Here is a 20,979-nt window from a genome sequence, read left to right as displayed (position 1 = left end):
TTCATCTGACAAGCAGGCAGAGGTCTAAAATACCCAATCTGCCCTGCGTTCATCAAAGGGCCTGTGAAATCCTGCCCATGGATGGACAGTCCCCATTCCCCCCGCTCTACCGTTCAGGTAGGACAGGGCAGGGTCATTACAGAAATCCCAGCAAAACCTACATTAGTGGGAACAGCTGCTCGCTGCAGTGTTACTGCTGGGAGCAAGGGGACAGAATAACCTGGCCCTTGCTGCGGGTCTCTCTCTCCAGGGCTGGAGCACGCTCCTCTCCAACCCAGCATTTGTCGCTGCTACCGCCCCAAGATGCTGCTGTGCCCCAGGACCAGCCAGGCACAGCGGAAGGCTGCACGGGAGCGAGATTTGGATCAGGCGGTTACAGGGAGAGAGAAACAAAGATGAAAGGAAGCAGAAATCAGTCCCCAGAAATGAAAGCAGTTACCCGAACGCAGAGATCAGCACGTTTTACTCCTTGCTGCCAGCCTGCCCTTCTGCTCCCCGGTGCCGGTGGCCCGCGATGCCCTTGGGGAGGACGAGCACATCTCTGCCGCAGAGGGGGAAAACAGCACACAGCAGATGCTTGACCTTCCCCGCATTGAGATATAAACTGGTCTCAAAGCCAGAAACACTGTTCCCCTTAGCCAGTCAGCAAAGCCACCTCCTAAAGCCCGTCAGGGACATCCAGCACCTCGCTGAATTTCCCTGTCGTACAACTGCATCTCTTCTCACTGCTTAAAACAGTGGTAGCCTGCAACACAAGGGACTTCTCCAGTGAGGGCCCTCGGCCCCAGCACTTTGCAGCTGGAAAGGGAGCCCAGTGCTGAGCATGAAGCAGCCACAGTTGTGAACACCAGTCCTTGGGGCAAGCCGTCACCCCCAACACGGACACGCTCCCTCCAGCCCGGCAAACAGCCAAGCCGCAATAGCACCGTCCCCAGAAAGTCATTACCACAAAATAATTTTTCCATGTGCTTAACTCTACTAGGCCCCATGGCCTCAACCAGAGGGGAGAGGGCAGCAGCATGCTAAAACCAGCTGGGTCCGAACACCCCGGTGCCGAAGCTGCCCCGCGGCGGGTGCGTAGGACGGCTCCCGGGGCACGCTGACAGGCCGGGCTGTGCCCAGGCACACGTTATTTGCCAGTCTCCTTAGCACGGTGCGTCATTGCTTAAGGTTTGGAGATAAAGCTGATCCTAAATAACTGGGGAGAAGTGTCCTGCCAGGTGACAGCCCCTCTAGCTGCTGTTGTGATCCAATGGAGCAGAATAAGATCCCATGGAGCAGAATAAGATCCCATGTGGAATTTCCTTCTATTTAAGAAAATGTTAAAGTTTCACGTGCAGCAGCATGATCTGTATTGCTAGGACCAATCCCCGGGGGCGGAGGAGCTGTGTGCCCACCTGGGAGAGGCATGGCACCATGTCAGGGCTGGTCAGGAGCTAAAGCTGAATATTCAGTAAACCCACAGAGACAAATCCTCTTTGGGACTCGGCACCAATTCAAGCAAGAGGAACTCATCTGGTGCTTACAGGCCTCCAGCAGCCACCCAGTCACCTTGCCCCAGGAGCAGCAAGGCAGGAGAAGTCACCGGAGGGGATCACATTCGATCTCAGAGCTATCTGGAAGCCACGCTCCAACTCGCTGCTTATGTTGTGGTCTAAAGCAGGAGAACAAGGGATTCCTTCTGGGCATGGCTACGAGAAGCCGCTACGGAGCTGCATCTGTGTGGATGTGGGGATCTGAGCAACCAGGCCGGTTTCTCAAGTCCCGAGCCCACACCTTGCTGGACACTTTACCCAGCCCACTTCATCCAGCCCCTGCACTTGGGTAAGATTTCTTTTTATCCTCAGAGGACTGAGAGCCACTTACCAGCCTCCACTGTCTAGCCCCAGGACACCAGCTAAAGAGATGAGAGCTGGGGACAGGCTCACGCCTCGCCTGCGTTCCTGCTGGCTGATGGCACAGGGTGTGCTGAGACAGATGCCATTTCTACCAGCCAGGGCTGATCCAAATAATATCCTCTGTGGGAGCTTCTGTGTTGGCACAAAGCAGCCATCGAGTGTCCATAACAATGTCTGCAAACAACTCCTGCCTCTAATCAGCACAGCGATGCTGTCAAAACACACATTTCCACCGGCTGCAACCAGTATCGCAAGCTGTGGCCAAACACCGCTTAACCCAATTTGCAGCCTGTGGGGTGGAAGTCAGGACCCAGGGTCCCTTCTGCGCTTGCCAGCCTGGCTGGTGGGAATTCAGCCCTTCCATTATCTCCCGGGGGCCGTGCCCTGTTCTCAGGAGCCTCGGGGACACAGGAGAGCATGTGTCAGGTGCAACGTTCACCACTGCCCGAGCCAGCTCTGGTGGCCACCCCGAAGGGGCAAAGAGCTGGGTGGGCTGCTCACCTTCCTCGCCAAGGCAGGCAGAAGGAGACACTCGAGTTATCACCTCTTTTGGCCAAACAAGGACAAGCCAGATGCACTACTCGACGATGACGGCCCAGGTGTGCAGGAAGGAACCGCACAACTGACTCACGGAAAACTGGCTTCAGGGAAGGACGGGGGAAAATTACCTCCTTCACCACTTGTTTTGACCACCAGATATTTCCCCCTTCCTCAAAGAATTCCAGGACTTGGTCACACCAAAGCAGGCTATCCTGGAAAGCAGGAAATAGGTCCATCTATAGGACCAAGAAATCAGAGGTTTTGAATATGCTTCTCCTTACCTGACAGCAAGCAAACCCGAGGCTTGAAATGCTGGAAAACTTCCAAAAAATTAAAAAAAAAAAAAAAAAAATCCCCCTGCAATTCTTGCAAGAGATGGCCCCAGCAGCAGGTCCAGACTCGGACGACGTACGTGTCTGCACAGCACCCTCTGTAGACCAGGAGAGCTCTTCACCCCACTCTCCGGTGCTGCTCAGCTCTCCCAGAGCTGCCTCTCTGCTCCCATCACCCTAAATAACGTATCGCCCGCCGGGGGGAAAGCATGCTACAAAGCTGCCAGCTGCCTTCTGTGACCTGTCACGAAGAAGAAACCTTCTATAAAGACTCATTCTTGCCAGGAACAGCATCGTGTATCATTTCAATTACGATTCATTGCTGGAGGAGGAGGAGCAGGGAGGTGAGGAGAGAATTGGTGTTTGCCTTCACGTTTAAAGCAATTTGTTTCCTCTCCACCTATCCTGCTGCACTGTAATGACACAAGTGGCTCTGAGCAGCACCAAATAAAAAAATTTGGAAGGAGGAGCAACTCTGGGCATAGCAAAGGCTGCTCTTCCTTAAGAGGGCTCTGCTTGAAGGTAACCCGCTTTGTTCAGAAGACAGGGAAGTTGACCACCTTTTCATGCTCCACACTGAGATGTGAAGAGCTTTAGGTGGCACAGCCTCGAGCGCTGGCCGTGGGAGTACAAGTGGAAAATGTGATGAGCAGGGCAGGGGATGCCAGAGCACCCAGAGTCACTTACCAGCGACTGCTCTCAGCAGCAGAAGGGAACATCCACCTCAGCACGTCCTGCATGTGGCAACGACGGCAGTTCTCAGCCACCCTTCCCTCTCACCGTGCCCACCTTCCTGCATTTGCCTTTTCTCTAGCATCCCCGTTTTATGAAGAAGAGGCACTCAGCCACCCAGCACTTTTAGGCTACCTGCTGCAAACACCGGTATCAGCTGCCCGGGTTGTACTCACCGTCGGGTGCCGGCAGCTCGGTGGTGGCTTTTGCCAAGACACCGCGGTCTTGCCTCTGAGCACAGGCAGGACATTCCCGCATTGCTAAACCCAGCATTACCCCCGCAGTGACGTGAAAGAGGGGAAATGGGAATTTCAGTAAACAAGGGGTGGGAGGGAGGGGAGGGAAGAAGAAACGGAAGGACAGACAGATGAGCGTAGTGCGCGGTAGAAGTGACACCCTTCATACACCACCCCTGGGGATCAGGGTTTTCAGCACTAAGCTGAATCTGAAATGCGATGGAAATACTATTGCTTCACTCATTTCAAAACAGCACGTTGCTTTTACAGACTGCACTGTGTTCCATGATTTCAAACACACACCTGAAATGCATTTCTGAGTTGAGAAGAGTCACTAATGACACTGGAGAAGAAAAAAAAAATAAAACTACATTTTCAGACATTCAAGCCATACTCTCTCTCTCCTTTCCCACACCTCTTTGGGAAAGCGGCGTACCACAAATGCACAAAAACCCATTTCAATTATTGCTACTCTATTTGCACGAGGACTCCTGACGCTGACATTAGGATGCACACCACTGCCTAGTTTATTCTAGCAGATTTATCGCAAGGAAAATAGGACTCTGATACAAAAGTTACGGCAAGTTTCCTGCGAAGAGGAAGGGCAACGCCACAATAAAGGTCCATCAGGTGCATAAGCACAAAGCACTCAACAGCCAAGGTACAGCAGGTTCAGAGAGGCCAAAGGATGCACCTTGGCCATTTGCAAGTCAACAGCAGTCATTCAAATTCAACACACCAGTTTTTTTTAAAAAATATGATTTCCTACTTAGATTTATTTTTCCTTTAATAACACAGTTTAGCATTTCAGAGTTTGGCATTCTACACTCTTACACACTGTCCTTGTTTATTAGCATTTAAACACAAAAAGACATAGCAAGACCTCCAAACACAAATAAATACAAAAACACAATATACAATAAACTGAAATACAACATATAATAATGCTATTGGGAAATTAAGACATGTTGCTAATTCCTTTTTTTTATTATTATTTTAACAACATGGTTATTGCTGAGCAATAAATTATACATTTTAAAGTTGTTTTTCCCCCTAAAAGAAAAGGACGAGAACCACTGGTTACCAGATCACTTGCACTGTATCCTTACAGCTATTGATAATTAAGACAGGCAGAATATACACAATCAAATGAGGTTGGCCTTCTTTGGTCTTTGTTTTTGATCATAAAACTGAACACAAGTGTACCGTTCACTGAAGAGTATGAGATTAAAGAAATGGATACACAAGTTTCAAACACATTAATTTGTACATTATTCTCGATCACTGATGTCTTTTCAATAGATATTTCTTACAGAATTTCTTGGAAACAAATGTCAGCTTTAGTTTTCCCGATTATTACGTTGTTCCATACGTCTTAAAGGTTATCCTACTTGTCTAAGAGAAATGGACCTACGTTTAGCCCATCATCTCCTAATGGGGTATTTTTCACAGCTCTCTAGTCACCACTAAATCATTGGAGTTTTATACCTTGTAGAAAAAATCCTGAACTTCCCATTTGTTTTTTTTTTTATAAAACTGAAAAAAAAAAAATATATAAACCAAACAACAGGTACAAGAAAAACCAAATAGGTGGATCACATGATGCATCAGCAACGATGGAAGCTTGTACCTTCCCATTCCACAAGTACAGATTATACAACTCTCTGCCAGTGATGCAGGTCATAGTTGGAAGATGTGTCCTTTCAGCTGTGAGCTATATTCAAATCCAAAGCTCAGAACACTATGCAGGAAAATGACCTTTACGAATGATAATGCTGGTTTATCTCAGTAACCCTTAGACAGAGTCAAATTTTATCACTACGCATCGCACTGCCAGCAATGGAGCGTGTGAACACCGGCATTGCTAAGAAGTTAAAAAGTCCTTGCAGAACTGGCAACCAAATTAAAAGCTTAGTTCCAAAGGACCAAAAACACAAACACCACATAGAGACGACAAACCCTTCCCTAAATGGGTAGGTTAGTAAGCCACAGAGTTGGGATCCAGATTTGAATTCCATATCAAGTCTGGGATGTTTGGATCCAGGATTTTGGTTCAGGTGCTTCTCTGTGAAATTTAGAACTTATTTGAACCCTAAGGAACTAATCCTAACTTGGAGGGAAAAAACCTAAACAAACACAGCCTAGTATCTACACTAAGATCATGAAATGGAAGACAGAAGCTGCAGTCTTGACCATAAATTAGAAGAGAAATAGGAATAGTCAGATCCCTTACGTGTTGTATATCTCTGCTCTTCTAAATATTAAGAGGATGTCCCTGAATCAGCAGTCCAAAGTTTTCCACAACCTTCCCATCTGGTGCTTCTCAGCAAAGGCCTGGATTAAGAGGCAGGAAAGCCCCACAAGAAAGAAACGGTCAGTCACGCTACAGGCTGGTAGAACAAAGATGAACCCACTTTAAAAATGGTATTCTCCCTCCTCAGTTAAGAGGAGCATCAAATGAGACTTATTTTGTTGGGTGATTCTGAACAAATAGAACAGGACACACATTTGCTGCTGTTATTCACACCGACACATTGCGCTGGCCTTCCGCTCTGCAGGCCGTGCAAAGCACCGCCAAGTAGTGAGCGACGTCTGGGCTGCCAGACACGTACAACCCCAAATCACGACAGCTTGTATGTTTAATTCTAGCCCTTACTGTCCTGATGTGGGTCTTTAAGGTGGGTCAGCTTGGTTTTCGGTTCCTTTAAAGGGACAAATGTATTAAAAGAGTAAAACCTAGTGATTTGAAGATAGCACTAGGGAACTGGAACCTCGCATTCAGTCCCGGCTCCAGGAGATTCCTTTTGTGACTCTGGGCAAGTCGCTTCACATCTCATCCTTGATTTCCTTTTTCCAAAAAAGACAAATAGCACTTGCTGTAAGAAGAACTGGTTTGCAGATGCAAAGTGCTTCCTAGACTGTACATAGCACTAAAAACTACTCTCAGGCAGACTGAATTCCCAAACCGATCATTTTTATTGCAGTTGCTAGGTCAACCAGAATATAGAGGTATTGACTGAACAGGATAGGAATTCCAGGAAGAGGTCCAGCTCCTTTTCATTTCCTATTGTTCCCAAATTGAAGGAAAGAATTTGCAATTAACAAGTTGCCCGTCACTATATTTGTTTAAAATACAGGAACCTCCAAATTAGCAGAGTATGAGGAAGGACATGTGTCCTAGATGACATTCCAAGGTCTTCAGAAAGGCTAAACAAATTGTTTGCTATATACAGGTCTTCAAACCTGGAAGATGTGAATCCAAAGTTTGCCCTTAGCCAAGATCCTCCCTTAGCAGCAGCAAGTTGTATTTGCACCAATTGATCAGGTATAACTTGGAGGAAAGGGTTTTGTTTCATCACTTCTACATAAAGAAAAGACTTTGCATATATATGTGCATGCATGTCTGTGTGTCTATGTATGTACCTACACACGTACGAGTAATTTACAGAGCAAAAACTAAGAGATTAGGTATGCAACCCAAGAACTTTTCCCCCCTCACCTATTTGTATATTTGCATAGTTAAATCATATCAAGGCATCAATACTGCAGTCACATTTTTTACTCTTCTGCGGTGCAGGCAACTCTTCTTGTCACTCCCTACACGCTTCTCTGTCTCGGACCAAACAGCACCAGTGTTTTAAAAACGAAACAAAACAACAGAAACCCTGCGTTGTTGGTGAAATGCCTATCCCACGTGATGGAATACAGATACAAATAGGGGGTAGCTTTTAAACTCCATCTCAACAAGCCGTAATCGTGGCAAGCTGAGAAACACGAGCGATACAATCACAACCTAACATTCATGGGTTCAACACTTAAGTTACAACTAACACAAATCTCCATTACCTTTGCATTTGAGAAATTCACCAGGCACAGAAACAGGCACGTATCTTCAACTTTCCTCTTCCAAGCAGGAAAACCCACAGGAAGAGGAAATAAACTGGATTTCATATTTATAAGAAAGCTAGCATGTTACCCACAACATTTTTTTTTTCCCCGTCAAAATTATGCCACCCATCACCCCCTCTTCCTATTGCACATTCTCTTTGTGAAGAACATTTACAGTACAAGGCTGAAATCAACATTGCATATTGTAAGTCAGCAGTTGAAGGTGTACCATGTAGACAGTAACTGAAACAAGACCCCTTTAATTAGATCAGAGAAGTAATGCAGACATGGTCATGCATCATCATCGCAGGTTGGTCTTTAAACACCCAAATAGTTTCATCCTGTTTAGACTTCAAGACTTTCTAGGTAACAGATGCACTCACCCTGTGCTGAAGAGCGTACAAAAAGGGCAACATCCAGATTGTCACAGACTGGAATCTCCCTAGAGAAAGCTGGAAACGAAAGAGGCTTGTACGTAACTCGGAGCGTCATCGTTAAGAAAGAATACCAGCAAGAGACTTCAGTTGTGCACTGCTAAGAATTACTAAGCAGAGGAAAAAAAAGGTTCTGTCGAAGAAACTCTGTTCAAAGTAATGCAAATACTCTGGGACCCCCTTGCAATAACAGCACACCACAGGAGGCGGCCGGGATTCAAGAGTATGTGTGGGGACAGACTGTTGCCCCATGGATCACTTTAAACAGACAGTCCCTAGAAAACTTTGAATATCTGGGTCAGGAACCTATAGAAAAAAGGATAAAGGGCATTTCAATGATGGGAGAAAAAGTTAAATAATTTAAAGTGTTGAGTAAAGCACCAGGTATCTTTTCCTTTCAATTTAGAGAATATACAGTGGCCTTGTTTTCACAAAATGCTACATACTCCTTGCTGGAAAGCAGAGGAAACCAATTTCTATGTACACAGTACGAACTCTACAGAGATGGCCCGTGAGTTCTGCGGAGAAAGGGGTGTTACAGTCAAGGCTTCAGGTATTCCACAGCAGGCGGTGTCTACGTTTGTGTAGCAGGATCCTGGATTTCACAGTACGCAAGGTTGGCAAACTGGAAATTCTCTGGCAGCTTCATGTAGTTTTAAAAAATAAGTGCAGTAGGCCTCCATTTTATTAACTGTGATAAAAAGCATATATGCAAAAATATTTTTATATCGATAGCACATTACTGCATTATAAAAGCTGCCCAAGTGAAGCTGAAGATTCTGGCAGCTGGTGCTTTTGGCACTTGGGAGATGTGGAAAGCAGCATAGAGATCTGTGAAATACAACAGTGACTGATGTTTCTGCTACAGTGATCGGCATTAATACAGTTAGCAGTGTTCATATTTGAACTTCTCTATGAAGTTTCTGAGTCAATATCCCACTAAGAGGAGATATTCAGATCTCTTAAAGCTACTAGTTTAGGCTGTGTGCAGACTCAGGAAGACTTCCCTATTAGTTTATACTTTTCGCATGTTTCACCATCCTCTTTCAATCACAAAGGCTGGAAACTCTTTTTTCCTCCTCTTTTAAAGAGCCTGGATTTAGAAGCGCAATTCTGTCACAGGAGTTGGAAACTGTAGTCACAAATCTGCAGAATGTGCTGGGCCCTGCTTATACTAGAAGTCTCCTCCAAGTCCCAGATCGAAACAGGATATAAACTGTTTTGAGATGGCCAAACGGTTTCATTTAAGTTTACAAGACATGCATTAGCAATGGGAGGAGAGTCCTTTGGACATTTCCACTTGGGAATCCTGTTTTCAGTAAAATTCTGTGATGCACAAACACAAAAGCTCAGCTGCCTACATTCACAATTATTAAAAATGACACAAGTTGAGCGAACCTTCTCCCTAAAGCGTGATGGGTTTGCTTATGCAGCCTGCATAAAACTGCAAGTGCCATATAATTATATCTAGAGATATAGATGCGGGTATATCTATAGATATTTATCTCTTGTGCAGAACGTCCTCCTTCCGTGCTAGAAATTCAATGCTAGCACTTGCCTCCATATTTGAGCTTGCACCTGTTGACAGCTATGTACCATAAAGGGAGTACAGTACCTGGACAACGGAAGGCAAGAAAAGGAAGACAGGTTGCTGCTGACGGTTGCGACGGTCAGCAGCAGGCAGTATTCTAGCAGGTGCCTGGAAAACCCATGAAGACCACTTAGCATGCATTGTAGATTCATAAATACTTCTTGCAGGCACTGTGTGTGAAGGCACAGCCAAAAAAGACAGCGGCAAAGACAAGCTGAAATACAAAGGCATGAATTCAACTGCACCTTAGACAAAAATTGTGACTATGCCTCAAAAAGCAGAAACCTGATACAACCTGACATCAAGGGCTGAGATGCAACGTTTTCTTTCAAGCCCACGAAGGCTAAAAACACAGTGGTGCAAGTCCGCTCTGCTTAAGCGGTGCTTGGATTTAAAGAGCACCACAGTCAGGCTATGTCTCTAGACTTGCTTGTCACAGGCTATTAAACAGAAGCAGATGAACACAGCAGGTTGCAATCAGCATGTTTCAGGGCTAGCAAATGCTTTCTACTACAGTTCAGGCTGTTATAAGAAAGAAGCCCGTGCATTCCCTGTTAGGAGGCTTGTCTGCTATGAAAAGCTGTCATGAGCACATACATTCACAGCCCCGCAGAGTTCTCGGATGGGTTCATTTCAAGTGATGCCACCTTACAACCACAGGCATTAGAGGAAAAATGTCGCCTGCCTTCACAGTGGCCATGGAGACAGTCTAGTCCAAGCTCCATAGGAGCACTGAGCATAACGTTTTGGCACCTGAATAAGATGGATTCCACCATGGCCAAGCCACAGAAGCTCCAGAAGCCAAAGAAATGGGCTTTGGCTTCTATTTTGTACATGGCAAGGTACCGAAGGGCTCTGAAGACAAGGCTAAACATTATGCCTGAAGTCCAATTAAACTACCATTTCAGATATCAGAATTGATCTGAATAAAAAGCTATGGTTTATAAGCAGCACAGCACATCTAAGGCACATGTACGCATGCAAGCCACCATCACTATATTAAGACATTGCTGATTTGTCCTTAAGAAGCAATGGCTGCTAGTACAGAACAAACATATAGGCTTTTTTCAGCACTAATCCTCCTCCCCAATACTGAAAATACTATATACTGCTGACAGCATAATGTGCAACATATATAGCTTGATTGGAAAGCATGGGGCAGAACTTTAAAAAATGTACAGGATTCCGTTTAGAACTCCAAAGTTCAACAAATGCCCTATTTTAGGGTGAAAACAATTATAAATCTGATAATGATGCACAGCATCCATGAGTGATTTTTCCTTAATTTTGAAATAGTGTCATTAACTACGACATATATTGTAGGTTTACATTTCTAAAGAGAAATAACAGAATTGAATAGTTTTTTTTCCTATCACAAGTGATAACCAGTGTTTGATATCTTCTATTTTTCTTCCAAGAAATATCAGTCTATCAACAGTTTTAAAATAAAATGTTTTCTGTAACAATAGAACTTTAAATAAAAATATGGTTTTGATTCAGATACTTTTGAGAAGACATGGATGCTTTTCCAAGATCTTCTGACAAAGTAATTCTTAAAACAGAGACCAGATGAGGCCTTAAAAAGACAATATAGTATATTTCAGACAAGATTGCACCTCAGTTTTTCAAATAATATCATAATTGCAACATTACTTCATCTTCTTTTAACATGCTGACAATTTCCAGCTAGCCCACGTGTAAAGTTTTTTTTTGTTTTTGTATTCTAGCTTAAAGAAATAAAAGTCAGTAATTTATTCAGCTCATACTGTATATGTCTTTTCACTGCCAATTGACTAGATCATTAATAAGTTAAAAAAAAAAAATCCTCTCTGACCATAATCATTACCCTCATGAGGGATAAATGATTCTTCAGAGCTTAAGTGTTGCTAGTTCTATTAAAAAATATACCATGGTATGATTTCTTAATGTGTTGCTACTTTCGCAATTGGACCCTATGCAGTTATGCCTTCAAACTCTTCCGTCTGTTCCACAAGGTGGTTCTGTGAGCTTTAGGACCTCTGATTGAAGACAAACTGATATAAAACCCCCAAACGGAGTTGTCTTCTGTTTAATCCGCCTGCCCCATTGTATGTCAGGGGTCTGGTAGATCCGATGTATCCACTATGACTTTAATAAAAATAGTATCATCTTTAATATACGTTCCATTCTCTAGAACAGTTTGAGCCACAAAGACTGGGCAGCCAGATGCAATGTTCATTTCTCCAGTTGGCTTCTTGAAACTGCTGCTGTTTGGATCTGGCTTGAAAGCATCTCCTAAGTGGCGGCGAGACGGTCCTTGATCCATTAGCATGAGAGTCACTTTCTGTTTAAATGGCCAAGGAAGCAACGCATCGTATTCTCCACGCATTATGACAAAAAACAGCGACAAGTGCGTCCCTTTTCCCATGCCATCTCCATTAAGGTAAACTCTGGCACACATCTTGTAGCCAAAGTATCCAGTATAAAAGGGTTGGCTGTACAAGGACAGAGTCTTCCCCATGACTGCCTCTTGCTTCCGACGTTTATAATCTCGAATTTTCCAAATTAATACTCCGTTGTAACTGGCAGTTTCTAAAACTTGGAATCGGAGGTCCATGTCAGCCAGCCGAATATCATGAACACTCAGCATCTGATCGTGTCTGCTCAGCTGTGTCTCTAGCAGGCCTGTTCGAAAACAAAAAGGATGAGGGTGAGAAGTGTTTTTTTCTAAAGATTGTAAAAATCAATTGCCAGTGCTGCTATTGTCTATGAAAACATTTTCCTCTCCAAGAAGCAAAGTGCACGTGGTCACCAATGAAGCAATTTCCACAGACGATAGTTTGCCAGCTAGTATCTAGGTTAACCGGGATTTTTTACAAATATGGGTGTTAATCACACATCCAGTAAAAGTCAAATATTCAAATCAGCTAACAAATTTTGTCTGGTTACTATGTAATATAAGTACAGAGGCTTCCATTTTCTGAGAGGAGACTTGGTAGCATTATCTGTAGATTGCTATTAGCAGTGAAGACCCGGGAAGTGGTCACACATCCTACATAAACCCTCTGAAACTCAGAAGCACTGCTTATCACTCAAAATATTCTTCTCAGACACTACTTGTCTCAGAAGCGTAGTGCTGTTACCTTGTCTAAAGTTCATCATAAAAGAAAGAAAATTCAAGCTTAGCTCTGCGTTATATGGTCACTTACTCCTGTTTTTAATGTCCCCTTTCCCTCACATGAAAATGTTTCTCTTTGTCTTTGCACACTGGCAAAATTGGGCAACATAAAACACTGAGAAGCAGATGAATTTGTAAGGCAGGTTTGTTTTATACACATCTCTTTAAATGTTCTTTGTCCCAATCATTTAAACACTTACATATGATCTACACTATCTTGCTAAACTCCAGTTTTCACTTTATTCAGGAAGCACAATAACCTTATTCTCAAGCAGATCTCTCAGGTTTTTTTGGATCAAATATACCTCTGTAACAGATATCAGGACAGGTGGTTTCAGATGGATAACCATATCGTTGATTCATTCATGGAGAAGACTAATAAAAGAAGAGTTGTCAATATGCCAAGACTATATTTAAAGCTGCTGCTGAAAGCTATCAGCTGTCAAAGACCAGTTGAGAAACTACTTATAATGAACTAACATTGTAATCAAGACAATGGTCAAGAAAACAGAAGACAAGAATCAAGCCTAAGAAGCAATGCCACATCAAAGGGATTACGCAGTTTCCTATTCAAAAATCAGAAGAAGGAGCGTGATTGATGCTTCCACGTAAAAATCACAATGGGAGTGCCATTCAAAGGACAGAATTTTTCTCTTGACGGTGCCGCCGAATACCTCAGTCAATTGTGCTTACACTTACTTGTATTTCGAGCTCCTTGCCCTGCAGTTTTATCAACACTTTCCAGCTCGGTCACTCTGTTCTGGAGGGATTCTACACTGCTCTTCATGCTGTCAGCCTCCTCCCAGTTCTGTCGGAAGGGACGGATTTCTTTGTCCAGTTCTTTCAGTTTCTCTGCTTGACTGTCTATCACTCGCTTTATAAAACAGTAAGTTAAAATAATAAAAAGACATTGGTTTATGCAAATTCAACAAGGATTATATATTGATAATAAGATGCATTTCCAATATAAACAAGTTTCACACGTCAAATATTTTAATAACACAAACCTTGAAAATTTAGAGGAATAGCCCAAGTATTTATAAAACACTTACAAAAATCTTGAGTGCTGCATAGGTATTAATATTAGAGCACTACCAGAATTATCAACACAACTATTTAAAAAAGGAACTGTTAGCGTGCTCTGGTCTAAATTTTTTTTTAAGAACCTTTCAATGCAAGAACAATATTCTGAATGTCTCTATATTGATATTATGGGCTGATATTTGTTGGTTTTCATGTCAGACTACTTAAGCAACAAAGCATGGGCACAACAACAACTCACCATGGTGTGAATCAAGTGGCTGCTCATGTGCATGCGTTCATCATTGGGTAAAAACAAAATAACTTACCCTTCCAGAAAAACATCAGTACTCTTGCACACACGGAGCAAGAGTACGTACATGTGCAGATACAGTGGTATTAGCAAGCTCCAAGTTCACATAAATCAGTTATCAAAGCCTAAGTTATTATGTGCCCATAACCATAGCAGAAGCCCTCAAGAGCATAAGCAAAACTACCATTTCTGACCCCTTAAGCACTTTTAAAATTCCCACCCTTACTTCCTAAATTGAATAAGCCATGCGTCCTGAAGGTGCTTGCTGGTTGAGTCTTTTTAAGAAAACAAAGGAAGAAAAACAGTTGATTTTGGAAAGGCATGAAATACAATACTCAAGAAAAAAAAATACATAGAAAGGCTGGTAATCTCCGAAAGAGGGACATTGCAAGCACCTCAGTATATTACAAATATAAAGGAGAACATATTTCCCAGTCTACCTCAAATCTGATGCAAGAAATACATAGCACTTAATGTTATCACAGCTAATTTGGACTAGCAGGAATTTTAGCCAGAACCCCATCATCGGTTGTGAAGTTCAAACGATAATACAAATATTTGAGACAAGAAACTACTTTTGCTACCACCTACAGTTAAATTCCAAATCTAACTTTATAGTTTATTATCATATAGTGCCAACATGTGTAAAAACGATTTTTCACTTCTTAAAAAAAAAAGTAGCAGTTGAGTATAAAACAAGAAAATAAAGTTATTTTGCATTTGCCTTCTGGTTAGCCATGTGGATTCAATGTTCCTCACTCATGGGGAAAACCCTTCTGCCTCATGCAACCTTCATTTCCCCTTTTAGGCATTTGCTTTTAATCATGTGGTTTCAGTTATACTGAAAGTCTGTACCAATTAATTAAAGGCTGTCAATTTGATAAGCCAGCTAGCAAAGTCATGTTCTAGGAGTGTTTCATTTTGTTGTGTCTCAAAACCACTGAGTAATCTAACATATTTCGAGATTAACTATTTATTTCTATGTTGGTGTTTTAAAATGAGCTTATATATCTCACTTGCAAAAGTATGACTTTGTGAAGGAAAGCTGTGTACTGAATCATAAATGCAGGGGCATGGTCCCATTAAATAGATTAAGCAACTTGCCTGGACATACTAATCATCAGCTACCAACACAGTCACACCCTTTTACTTGGACTGATGGTGATCAGAAAATAAAGTAGGGAAGGGCTGTTAGCTATACATATAAAAGAAAACACACCATGGGATGGCCTGAATCAATGTTGTAAGAGCAGAGCCACAACATTTGGCCATTAGTTCACAGTTAACATGCAAAAGTAAACCGAAGGTGTGCCCAAGTCTGATCTTTTTCCTCTACTCACACAAAACATGAACTCTCCAAGGCAAGAACAATTACATGGTCATGGGTTTGCACAGTGCCTCATACAGAGATGCTCTAATTTCCAATTGGGACCTCTTGGCACTAACACGGTATCAAACAAAATGAATAAATACATTTTTAAATGAATTGGGAAGTGGTAAAGATGCAGAAGAACTGTAAGTTATTCTTCTTTTGGGAGAAGTTTACTAGAAGTTGTTACTAGGGACCAACTTCTCCCCATCCACCTGTGTGCAACATTCTACCTTTGTACATGCACAACCAATTCTGTTTTTCAGCTGCTTCCACTACACATCAGCAAATGTGTAGTATTTTGTCTCCTGTACCTCTTCATGAGAGCTCAAGAGATATAATCAGAAATAGACTTGTATTCAGTTTTTAAAAAGCAGCGGGATCTCTATCTTTTTACCCTACAGGGAGTCAACCTCCCTCATGCTGGGAGATACTGATGTACTATATCTGAAGTTGATCCAGCAGTGGAGAATTTCACTCTCTCCAATTATTCCATTAGAAAGCACACAGATGTCTCACACTGTACTCATAAATTTTCAAGTAGGTATCAATTTTCTGCATGCACTTTTTATTCCAGCAACTGACCTCTCCAGATCATTAATCCAGAGTTATATGCCTGGCAAACCACGGAGGGCTCTTCTTGATATTGATTTTCATCTAGGTGTTGTTTGGTATTTCTAATAAACAATTTCCAGAATTTTAGCACTATTATTACTAAAAGAATTTAGACAATGTCATGAGGAACTGAAGAAAGTTATATTCGCAGTTGTCTCTCTTTCAGATGCTCCTAATGGACCGTTCCATTGCAACTGATAGAGCAAAACTGAAAAGCTAAAGAACACACCAGAAGAGGAACCAAACATATTACTTGACTGGGAAAACAAATCGTATATCCTCTTCCTTTGAAGGAATGTATTACCAATCACATCATTTTGTAATCATAAGGTCATTGTTTCTTTTGTCTTTAAGTACCTCATGTCCACACTCAGCCTAGGACTTGGCTTACTAATATGCTTCCATATACTCCTAAGAAAGATGGGATACTGGATGCGAAAATTTCTTTCCACAAGACAGCAGTCGTAGAAGTATCACATACTCTCTTGGTAAAAACACTTTCCCTAGAGACCAGTATATAGGAAATCAATCTGAATCAAAACATCTCAAGGTTGAGGTTCCTGCCAGTGCCCAGGCACTTCTGATGCATTTACACTAGTTGTGTTAAAAGCCTCGCAGTGCAGATGATGCCAGTTGTACTCAGTGAAACAGCTGCTCCCAAGCCAAAGAAGGTTACACGACAACTAATACTGAAACTGTACTCGAAAATCACTAGCATACATAGGACTTGGGGGACTAAGCAAGTAACGCCTGTCCAGACCTGAATTGGCTAGTTCTACACTGGAAATATCTGTGGCTCTTGTATAGCCATGGCTGCTCAATGCAACCCAGAAAAAGAATGGTTCACAAGAGGTAACTAATTCCTTCAACTCCTAATAGGCAACAGGAGGCAGCTAATCATATTGTCCAGGGAAAAACAAATTGAGGTGTTTCCAGGATGCCCTGACTGAACCAAGAACTTCCAGTAAGTGGAAGGAATCAGGTTCAAATAGCTGTAAAACAGTTTGGCTTAAAATAACTAAAGTAGCTGGCAAGAAGAAGTTGGGGGGCGGGAGCAAAACACATCCTCTCCAGTACTTACTACCACCAAAAAGCCACCTGTTGGAATCTGCCAACCATATTGTGTTGTGTTTTTTTTTTTTCCCTAAACATAAACCATTTGAAAATTGATTTTGCTAACACTTACAGCTTGAGGAAATCAAAGATATTGCAATCTGTCATCAAGACAATCATGAAAAACTCTGCTCTACTTTTTTTTTCCATTTCCTCTCTCATCACAGGTTATTGAGACAGCATGTGTAAAAACCCCAGGCTTACAAATTAACTTACCTCCTGGTAGATTCAATCAGCAATATCAATACATAAAAGGATTAGCTTCCAGTGTCAGAATGCAATATTGTAAGCATGCAGCCACATCCCAGACTATTACCAGACCAAATAACAATGACTAAGGCAGGCTAAACTGGTTACTATGTGGGCAGAACATGGAAAGAAATAAGGGCTATAAGGAGAAATGTTGCTGTTGCCGAACTTAAGGGTTTCCTTATAAAGCAACATTGAGGGTCTCAATGCTCTGAGCTCTGGAATGTGCTAACCTTTGAATTTCAGCCATACTCTAGTTTGGATACTCATATCTTTCTTGAGTATCAACATTTGCAGTTTAATATGCGAAGTGAATAGTAAGTGAAAGATTATTTTATTTACATTCCTTTAAGCTGGATGCTAAAGCAGGTATCTGATATTCTAGCAGAGACATACTAGAATAATGTGTAAACGATACCTTCACAATAGCTTGCTAAATATCTCCTGAGGTTTCCCTAATCGTGGTCAGTATCACACAAGCTAACACAAATTCCCAGCATCCACATTCCAAGTCAGCTCTGAATGCAAGGCAAAGAATTTCAAGCTCAGGCTAAGCACCATGCCAGCGCATCCAGAGGATTTCCAGTTTGACGCTGGCTTGCGGCCAGGCGATCCAGACCACAGAATAAGAAACTCAGACCTACTGGCAAACAAATAATTAGATACATTTTCCTCAGAAGAAGGACAACAGAAACATGGATTTTAAAAAGTGTATTCAAATGCATTCTACTACGTTTGGATTAATTCCACACCAGGCTGATCTCACTCATGATTAATATTTTTTAAAATACCAGAAGGTGAAAAGAAATACACATTATACATATGACAGTTTTAAGGTGCTAATCTTGTCCTCCAGGTTGACAGTAGTTCCTCAAGCAGTTATTTTTTGCAGAGAAGAAAAAATAATTACGATTATTCTTCAGATAAGATTTGTAATTTTGTTTTCTTTTCCTTTTTTAAACAGGGGGTTTTGTTTTAACATAGGCTAGACAACTGCAGTGTTTTAGTGAAGTATCTTACTCCAACAAACACAATAAACCAGCTACTGACCAGAATAATAATAAAAAAAAAAATCAGAATAGCTTTATAATAAGGTAAACTCTCTTCCCCCCTCCCTTTTCATCAGAACACCTCACTTCACACGTGTAAAGGCACAGAACAGAAGCTACTACCATTTCTGCTTTAATGGGGAGATTCTAAATTTCTTACCTGTAAATGAAGTATTTTAGATTCATTATTCCGCAGCATTTCCTTCTGTCTTTCAATTTCTATTTCAAAGCTACAAATCTGATTATGTAAAGTTTGTATACTCTTGTTCTTTTCCAAACTTTCATTCTGGAGCAAGGCCACCTGGAAAAAATTCTACAATTACTCCTGCCAAAGTTTATTAAAAATACCTATAACTTTGTTAGTTTTAAACTATCTTACACACATGAAAGGGATGAGATCCTAGTAAAATCTCTCTCCATGTCTTGCAAATAAATAAATAAACCCCAACCTTCTGATAGCTACTTTTGCACTTCCACAGCACGGTATTGGTACAACTTTGGCTAAGGAAAGTGCAGAGGGGATACACAAACAGCAAAAGAACTTGTGTCTAAGCATAATCTTTTCTTTATTCAGTTTGTTATTTAATGGCTTGGTTTCCTGGTTTCCACTAACTGACTTGGGAGTTGCTCGGAGTTCGGAAGAAACAACCTATTTAGCTCTAGATCAGCATGAAGAACTCGAGCCCTGCACAGAAGGAATACCAGAGAAAAGCCGAACAGCTGAACAGCTCGTCAGGAAAGGGAAACATTGATCTTCCCACCTACTCCAATCTATCCTGATCTATAGCAAATTTAAGGAAAAACATGATCTGCGTGGGATTGGCTTGGCTTCACAGAATGTGATGGTGATGAAAACTCCTGAAATGAGTGAATACAGAAGGGATCCATGCATTTGAAGGAAAATCCAATGGTGTCTACTAGTAGAAAAGACTAAAGAGCTACAAGGCTGAGGATTATATTCTCTCTCTGTATTGACATTTTATGAATCCATTCATTAGTGACTCATTCTGATTTTAAAACATGAGCCTTGTTAGAAGAATATCATATATTATATCTCCTTGGGGATTAAAGTAATACAGTAAATATTCTCCATCACACTATTTTGTGCTCTGTTCATTAATGTGCTTTGGGGAAGGGTGTTGCTTTGTGGTGGTGAGTTGCCTCTTTTTTTTTTAAAAAAAAATCTCATTTTTCCCCAGGCAAGATTACTCAGTGGCAAAAACACAGAAAACAAACACTTGACACAAAATGACATTTGGACATGCCCTGACTAGTTCCACAGATAGATCTTTACCTGGATAAGAAGCAACACCATTTTTGACCCACAAAAATCTTTTGATAAATACTCCACATTAAGACCAATTACTTGGATGCTTCAGGTTCCCCAAAAAATCTACACCACCACCCCCAATACAGATGCTGGTTTGAAGTCAAGCCTCAAACTGATAAGGGTACGGTATTGTACCACTGTACAATTGTACCACCATACAATTCTACCACCTTAACTGCCCTCTAATCAGACACAGTCAAATAACTTATGTGTCACTGCATTCCTAGACTCAAGAAGCTAGCCTCTTTAAGGTGGTAAATAATTTCAGTCTCTATACTAGCCCAAACTAGACAAAGAACTGCCAAAGTCCACAGGCATTCAGCATGTTCATCAGACAGGGGCCCAAAAATATATAGAGATACCATACTATATGTGCATATCTACTTTTCAAAATAGCATAGCATGTGTGAATATATACACATACATTAGTGCCACATTTTATATATGAAAAACTGGCAGAAGAGGCTCAACAGAAATGAGACAAAGCTAATTTTGCCAGTGCAGAGAGAGAAACAATCTCGAGGCTGAAGGAATGCGTGCCTAGGTGCTAGAGAAAAAATTCAAGTTTAAATTTAAACAAGTCTAGTACCCCTGCCTCCCACATATTTCAGATCTGCTGGGTAGCCACTTTAATTTTTTGCATCCTCCTTTTCCTTAATGAATCAGAGTTCTTTAGTTAATTGTGATCTTTACATTCCCCTTTTCTCACTGTTTCCTCCCCAGGCCTCCCAATCATAAGGCAGTTACACTCTGTGTCACTAGCATTACATTTCCATTTTTGTACAAGTTATAAAACGTGGGCCTGTCTTGTACTGATATTTTCCACACAGTTCTACAGAACATAAGAAAAATAGAATTATGTCCTGCAGCCCTTAATCATACAGAACTGTCATCGCTAAGTCAGTAATTGTAGTTTGGTCGTAATTTGTGAATCAGAAATCTTTAACACCAAATATAGTTTCATAATTGCATTTGGCATAAGTCTTTGGAACTGGAGTTAAAAAGCAAGGTAAAGGAAACACAGCATCTATTTACAAACTGCATCAATCAGCTTCCTTTACTTCCTTGTCATATTTGACATATTGCTGAATAAGAGCATGCTTTATCCTAGCA

The 20,979-nt window shown here is 41.7% G+C and overlaps 1 protein-coding gene across 13 annotated transcripts in view; it reads right to left on the bottom strand.

Moving 5' to 3' along the window:
• Positions 1 to 4,490: 4,490 nt before the first annotated feature.
• The window catches only part of TRAF3 (TNF receptor associated factor 3), a 72,549-nt gene continuing 56,060 nt past the window's right edge, over positions 4,491 to 20,979 (bottom strand). For 12 of the 13 annotated variants that reach the window (XM_087747757.1, XM_087747756.1, XM_087747758.1 and 9 more), the window contains 3 exons: positions 18,697 to 18,837; positions 13,508 to 13,682; positions 4,491 to 12,315 (listed from right to left, as the gene is read on the bottom strand). In XM_087747757.1, coding sequence (XP_087603883.1) covers positions 11,744 to 12,315; positions 13,508 to 13,682; positions 18,697 to 18,837 — 888 coding nt within the window. In that variant the 3' untranslated portion in view covers positions 4,491 to 11,743. The remainder of the gene's footprint in view (positions 12,316 to 13,507; positions 13,683 to 18,696; positions 18,838 to 20,979) is intronic. The other variant, XM_087747768.1, reaches the window with a different exon arrangement.

Source organism: Nipponia nippon, unplaced genomic scaffold (assembly GCF_047370975.1).
Source record: "Nipponia nippon isolate SJK-2023a ecotype South Korea unplaced genomic scaffold, ASM4737097v1 scaffold_11, whole genome shotgun sequence".
NCBI lineage: Eukaryota > Metazoa > Chordata > Aves > Pelecaniformes > Threskiornithidae > Nipponia > Nipponia nippon.
The sequence above is the reverse complement of the archived record's forward strand: the minus strand, read 5'-3'. Positions and strand labels throughout refer to the sequence as shown.